This window comes from Dipteris shenzhenensis, chromosome 33 (genome assembly GCF_047967505.1).
Source record: "Dipteris shenzhenensis isolate YYH24624 ecotype China chromosome 33, Dip_SZ_1.0, whole genome shotgun sequence".
NCBI lineage: Eukaryota > Viridiplantae > Streptophyta > Polypodiopsida > Gleicheniales > Dipteridaceae > Dipteris > Dipteris shenzhenensis.
In genome coordinates this window covers 23209094-23215959 of record NC_141628.1, presented here as the reverse complement: position 1 = coordinate 23215959, position 6866 = coordinate 23209094, and the positions used below count along the sequence as shown (strand labels likewise).

The window sequence follows — 6866 nt, the reverse complement described above, 5'->3', positions numbered from 1 at the left end:
TATCAAATCACGGCTGTCGGAGAGATAATAGAAGATAGAAAGGACAAAGCACTGATGGCTACCATGAGGCGGTTGATGAGCCACCACTTCAAGAGCGGCATTGCTATTGATTGGCGGTATCAAGATGATCAAAAGAAGCAGGCGGTCATTGATGAATTAAAACAAAAATACCCTAACCTGCAAATTGGGAGTTCAATGAGAATTATATGCGAGAGCGCATGGGTTTGGTCTTGAAGCATCGTAGATCAACCTTGCGTACTTCCATCGCAAAGGGGATGGCTAAACCCAGCTAGGTAGACAAAGTTGATTGGAAGTTCTTCAAGAAGCAGAATAGGGACCATCCTGAAATGTTCGAGGGTCAGAGGAGGGCTGCGAGGAGAGACGGTTGGACGTCGTAGGTACTTTGCTCTTTGATACAGGTGGACTGTTGGCATTCGAGGCAACCATGGTAAGTCTACTTCTTCTCATTTAATGTATTGTTCTATTTGTTTTACTACATATTACATGCACTTTATCTAACTCTCGTAAATTGGGTCCGTAGCAGGTTGCGATGGGTCATCTTCCTACAGATGCAGAGACGAGATGCGCGTTTCGCATAGGAACAAAGCGGTGGTTTATTGAGTAGGAGGCAATGGGAGCGACGGTCGATTGGGCTGAGGTGGCTGCTCGCACGGTATAAGTCTACTCCTACTTGTAATCTCACTTTTTAAATTGTTTTATTCTTTAAGTTCCAATGTAATTTTCAATCAATATGGTTTCACTCTTAGAGTCAAAGCTCTAGCGTCCCATCACCGGAGGCAAGCGATCACGAGGGCTAGGGATTAGGCACAGCTCATGAGGGTCAGGGAGTAGGCACAGCTCACGAGGACCAAGGATCAGGCCAGCAAGATGAGGACGAGGAGAAGGACGACAATTCGAATGAGTATTGATAGTAGTTTGCATATACTTCACCATGTATATCATTTTGTATATCGGCTCGTTTGAGCAATTTTATAGCACTCTTTTCAAAAGGGTAATTTGGTAACAAACAATGTTGTATATCTTCGACATGTATATGCTTTTGTTGCTCGATCATTTCATTTGATCGATTTTGTATCACCCTTTTCGCAAGGGAGATTTTTTAATAAATTGTTTTTTTTGTAATTACAAAAAAGAAAACATTAGTGGGGCAAAACAGGGCTTGCTATGGCCCTGTTTAGCCCCACTAATGCTTTTTTTAAAGTTCTGTTAATCGTCGCTATATAGCGACGTTTACCATTGTTGCTATATAGTGACATTTATCAGTGTAGCTATATAGCGATAATTATTAGCGTCACTATATAGCGACGCTTATATAGCGACCGTTCTTTTTCGATGCTTATAACGACTTTAATAATGACCTTTGCGCCTGTAAAAAAAAATAATTTAGTGTAAAAAACGTCGGTATTTTCGTCGAAAAAGGGCCTATGCCTTGTAGTGGGATAAGGATTACTAAAGTTGGGATAAGGATTTGTAGTGTGCTTGTAAGGAAAGCATACACTTTCCTCTTTTTTGTTGTGTGCATGTGTGAGTGTGTGTGTGTGTGGGAGGGAGGGGGCATGGGAGGGGGGAGCAAGAAAGTTTAAGGCAATGATAAGGATTTCTTGTGTATTTGTGTGTGTGTGCGTGCGCGTGCAGCAAGAAACTAAGGGAACATAAGGATTTCTAGTCTATGTGTGACATTTTTCAATTGGTTCTCACTATTGATGGATATGTCAAAATGTCAATCTTTTGATGGATTATGTCAAAATGGCAAGTCTTAAAAATGAGAATTATTTAAAAGTTTGAGTTCTATTGATGAAATTATGCATGGACTTCTACTAGAAATGCTATTGTCTCTTTACTTCTTACCAAAACAAAAGAAAGTTGTGGTCCCTTGCAAGGCACAACGGTGATAATATGGCATTTGGATTCTCAACTACATAGCACATCAATTTTCAATGGAGGTGCTCATCTCCATGCATAATTGTAAAATGTGCTCTTAGAACGTCCCATCGATCTCCAATCTGGTGGCTTTGCCATGAGCCAATGGGTTTGGCAACCTCATCCAACAGGATGAAGCTGCCATGAGCCAATGGGTTTGGCAACCTCATCCAACAGGATGAAGCTGCCATGAGCCAATGGGTTTGGCAACCTCATCCAATAGGACTCGATGGGTCTGGCAACCTTAGAACTTCCATGGGTTTCGAAATGAGTCGCTTTGCCAAGGGTCACAATCCACTAATCCATCCTTGTAGAGCAATCTCATCCTCATCCTCATCCTCCATGACACAAGCATCATCGTTAGCATTTCTTAATCGTGAATGATGTGGGCAATCCTATCGAATCAAAGAACTGCTACACATGTGACGAAGAATTTCACAGCACCAAGCTTATCCTTTCCGAACGAGTGCGACTGAAAAAACAGACTTCTCTACGGAATGATCTCATGACATGCAACAACGTACACGTTGCACAATTTCCAATTGTTCCCAATCAATGATCGTCATCAGAATTAGCATTTGCGGTTTTGCAATCAAGGCGCCCTTCGATTGATGTAATACGACGACGGTCTTGTTGCTCCACAGTTTGCCTCTTTCGTGATCATGGCTTTCACCTTCCAATATGCACCTTGCCGTACTTGTGGAAAGAATTCGATTCGTCGTTTGTTGAATCAAACCTCACCCAAATCCAAGCTGTCGATTGATTTCACCACCGCAATGCAAATCTTTCTTGATTAACCGCCCACAGATTCTGCTTAGAAGGATAAGGACAATTGGTGGTGGAATTGGTGCTGTTGTCGGCGTCGGCGTTGGATGCTCCCGTCGTTGATGTGCAAATCGAGAGGCCCTGACGCCGGTGCTCTCCAATGCTCAGACGGAATTTGTTTCATCCGGTGATCAGGGCCGTGCTGCTGATTGAATCGCCCAAGAAGATTCGTTCCTTTCTGTTTCACGCAGCTTCCGCACAAATCATAGCCGATTTTGTCACAACAATCAGTGCATCGGTATCGATCCCCCACAATCGGGAACATCTGCACGCCCCAAAGACCAGAATCAAATAAATAAGTAATCCGTTATACTTCAAACAAGGAAGACATGCTATGGATAAATTAGCTCGTTCGCTTACCCCGCATCCATCACAGCCTACTCTTACGTGAACAAAATCATTGGCCCTCCCGTGATAATCAACTTTACTGTCTTGCGTATGACCTGAACAAGATTTCATACCGAAGGGTCAGGAATATAACATTTTGGGTACTCGAACTCAGTCTTACAATGGCGTGATGCGATCGGAAAACCAACGTGTTCAAGTGCAGCTATGGCGCATTCCTCAGTAGTACGGTTATCAGGAATTCAAGTATCGAATCAAGAAAAGAAAACAGGCTCCTCTGAACGATGCGACTTCAAGAGCTTACCCTTTTCGCATAAGGCCCCCGCGGTGTCAGTCGGAATTGTCTGCTTTGATCTACTGGTTATAGAAGAAGACAGCACCTCTTCTTTCCTCTTTACAAAGTAGTCTGGGAGTGCGCGCTCCAAGAACTGATGGAGCTCCAAGCATACATGCACCGATATTTCCGCACAGTCATCGGCGCATGAGGGGCAGTTCTGAACTAAATTCACGCAACCTTCGCAGAACACTGCGAAAAGACCCGCCATCGTAATTAGAATAATTTGCGAGAGCGACAGCGAGCTTTGCTTCACTCGACAAAAACTGGATGAGAGGAACCAGTTTGGGGTTTACCTCCGCCACAATTCAGGACAACAGGACGATAGAGTAGTTTTTGACAGGATGCACAAGCAAAATCCTTCTCGATGGAGGGTTTGCTAGATGTGTCCTCTTCGCGGAGTTGATCAGAATCCTGCTGAAATATTAAATCCGTGAACGCTTGTTGCTCAGTTGTGCTGACTGTGCTGGGAGCTGACAAAAGCTTCAACTCATTCGTTCTTGAGCATGAGTTCGTCACGCAATTCTGCCCATCTTTGACTAATCGTTTGTAACTTCTCTCTTGGAGAGGAGAAACTTGGATTGCATTCCAATCCGTCGGCCAAGCCTTAATGGTCCTTGTAGTGTTGACTGATTGATCCAGATTGTTTCGCTTACAGGAGGGGGCAATGGGAGAATCTGGAACGCAAGGAGAGAAAATTTGTTTCTTGTCCTCCAGATCTGCCAAACAAATTAGCCAAATGATGGTGCATCATTAAACAAGTTCTCTCTGTGCCGAAACTAGCTTTGACGAGACGATGATGTGCGCGGACCTGTGAATTTCAAACTATTGCGGAATGAATTTTGGAAACAACAGAGTTTCAGTGGTTCGGACAGACCCACCTTGTGTCTCGTGAGCTCTGCGAGTGTATTCCTCAGGCACCGTCTTCATTAGGAAAAAATGAAGCATCTCACAGACTCTGGGGAAATGAGCATAAGCCCTACGGCAAACGGGACATTGAGACCTGCCCTTGGGATTCATTGCACGATGAACACACCAGAAACAGAAGAGGTGACCACAAGCTGCACGCACAGATAGGCGAAGATTTAAAATCTTGGAGTACGAGAAATGTCTCTATTGTTTGAGCGACCTCCGAGATCATTCTGTTCCAACAACTGCGCTAAACGAATAGGAGAAGAAAGACTAGGAGGCTTACATAGAACGATCGGTTTGTAGACCAGGTCTCTGCAAGGGAGGAAACGTAGAAACGTAGAACGAGTCAGAAGGGGATCGCAGGAATTGCCTTCAACAAACTGGGCATAAAACCGACGTGCGAGTGCAGAAATATTCTCAATACGATCCAAGGAACAAAATATGAGGATGGAGACGAGGAGGTCTTACAAGCAAATCAAGCAACGGAAAGGCTCTCCAGAGTCGTGGGAGGCGGCCATAGCGGATTGGAGAGGGAGGATGGAACTTCCGCACATGTTGACGATGATCAGGAGAGTAGAGATCAGAGGGAGAGAGAGAGAACCAGAAGCAGCGTGTCAAGTAATCAATCAGAGGTGGAGTTGAGCATGGGATCAGTGTAGAGCTGAAAGTGGACGTGGTTGATGAATGAATGAGGGAAGAAGAGATGGGCAGATTATAAATCTCACAAAAAAGCACTGCAGGCGGCGTTATCTAAATCTTGCAACAAGCATATGAAAAGGGCACGAGGAAGTGGTGATCTGATTCGATTTGGGCAACCCGAAGAGGTGCAGTCACCAGTGCAACCTTGTGCTAAGGAAGCATCTACAAGACACAGTCAGAATCGATACGAGACTTTGATCCGATTGTTGATGCGAGGCGGCGAGACGTGCGCTCTCATTGCCTCTATCTAATCTTTTTCTATATTATATACGTATCTTTTGATTAATCTTTTTTATCTTCTTTGTGTATCTATATCTATTTCGTGGGCAAAAACGAGGAGACGACCCAAGTGCATAAGACTTGGCCATAAGGTAAGAAGCAACATTCATTTGTAGACTACACAAGACGTGCACTTTGAAAACATCACTCCACGTGTGTGTGAGAGAGAGAGAGAGAGAGAGAGATGCTTCACCATGGGTTGACATCTCATATACATTAAGAAAAAATAAATACCTTCAACATAACAATGGGAGACATAAAGGCAAGATGGACAGTTGTACAATTCAAATATGTTTCTTTTGCATCACCTTATCCATTGTCACATGGAGTTGTACAATTCAAATATGTTTCTTTTGCATTAGCTTATCCATTGTTACATGGTTAGGTCTCTTTGCATGACCTTATCCATAGTTTATTCCCTCCAATCTAGGAAGAGGACTCATACACCACTTTCCACACCTAAAGGTGTCCTCCATGAAGTCTGAAAGCATGTTCTTTGTGCAACATCATGAGTTGTTGGAGGTATGGGCGACAAATGTTACAGAATTAAACTTGTTTAATTTGGACCGGATTACATGAAATTCTGTTCAGAAACTATGATTTCACTTTGAAATCATCAAGCGAGAATAACAACATGCTATTTACTACTACACAATAAATTTTTGTTTTTTGTTTGACAATGAGAGAATCAGTTTCTTATCATTTAAAGCACAATGGACAAATACATATGCCATAATGCATATAGATGTAAAAATCTCAAGAATCTATTTTGACATGCACCTTGTTTGCACCACACTCTGTCCATTGCATTACTATAGCATCTTCAACAATTTGGACATCACATTTCGAAATACTAGAGAGGTCATAATTTATGTTTGAGACCATACCTCAATCCTAGGAGTTTTCCATTCAACATTGTTGTTTTCCAAGAATGGCACGTCCCATTATGCTAGATTAAATTCTTTTTTCTTGTTAAGATAATGCCAAACTACGCTAGAGAGGAGGGACTTTTATTTGTGTGAGAGGCAAGGGACCATTAAACTCCTTCGCATGGACTTCTGTGTAACAATAGTTTTTTTTTTCCCACAAAAAGGGTGGCTTTCATTATAGGGTTGGTCAAGCCCAAAAAAGAACCTCTATAAAGGGGCCATCTAAAATGGGTAACCACTCGTGGCCTACACTTTTATAGTAGAGATCAGGTGCCTACATGTAGAAACTTGCTAACAAGGAGCATAGACTCACTCTCCAACAAGTTACTACTTGCCCAAATCACACTTAAATCCCCAACTTGATCACAACAATCAACTATCCAAAGATGTCTAACTTCACAGCACCCTCTCCAAACACCAACTGGTTTGGGCATCTCGAGACTGAAAATAGCACTGCCACTCAAACCGGTTGCCATATGGCTGCCACAACTGGGATGAATCCCTAGCAATGTTGTCCTCCACATCAGTTTATTTGGGAACCCCCATATCAGGCCAGAACTCCTTATTGCCAACCCCATGCACCTCTAGATCCTTAGGGCCAG

At 43.1% G+C, this 6866-nt stretch overlaps 1 protein-coding gene across 1 annotated transcript; it reads right to left on the bottom strand.

Moving 5' to 3' along the window:
* Nucleotides 1-1846: 1846 nt before the first annotated feature.
* Nucleotides 1847-5269, bottom strand: LOC147879846 (E3 ubiquitin-protein ligase PRT1-like). Its single transcript, XM_087371890.1, has 8 exons — nt 4826-5269; nt 4641-4669; nt 4327-4506; nt 3742-4164; nt 3416-3637; nt 3127-3209; nt 2153-3031; nt 1847-2106 (listed from the first exon to the last, which is right to left on the bottom strand). The coding sequence occupies exons 1-7, from the start codon at nt 4909-4911 to the stop codon at nt 2756-2758; spliced, it is 1299 nt and encodes a 432-aa protein (XP_087228016.1). The 5' UTR covers nt 4912-5269; the 3' UTR covers nt 1847-2106; nt 2153-2755.
* Nucleotides 5270-6866: the final 1597 nt, after the last annotated feature.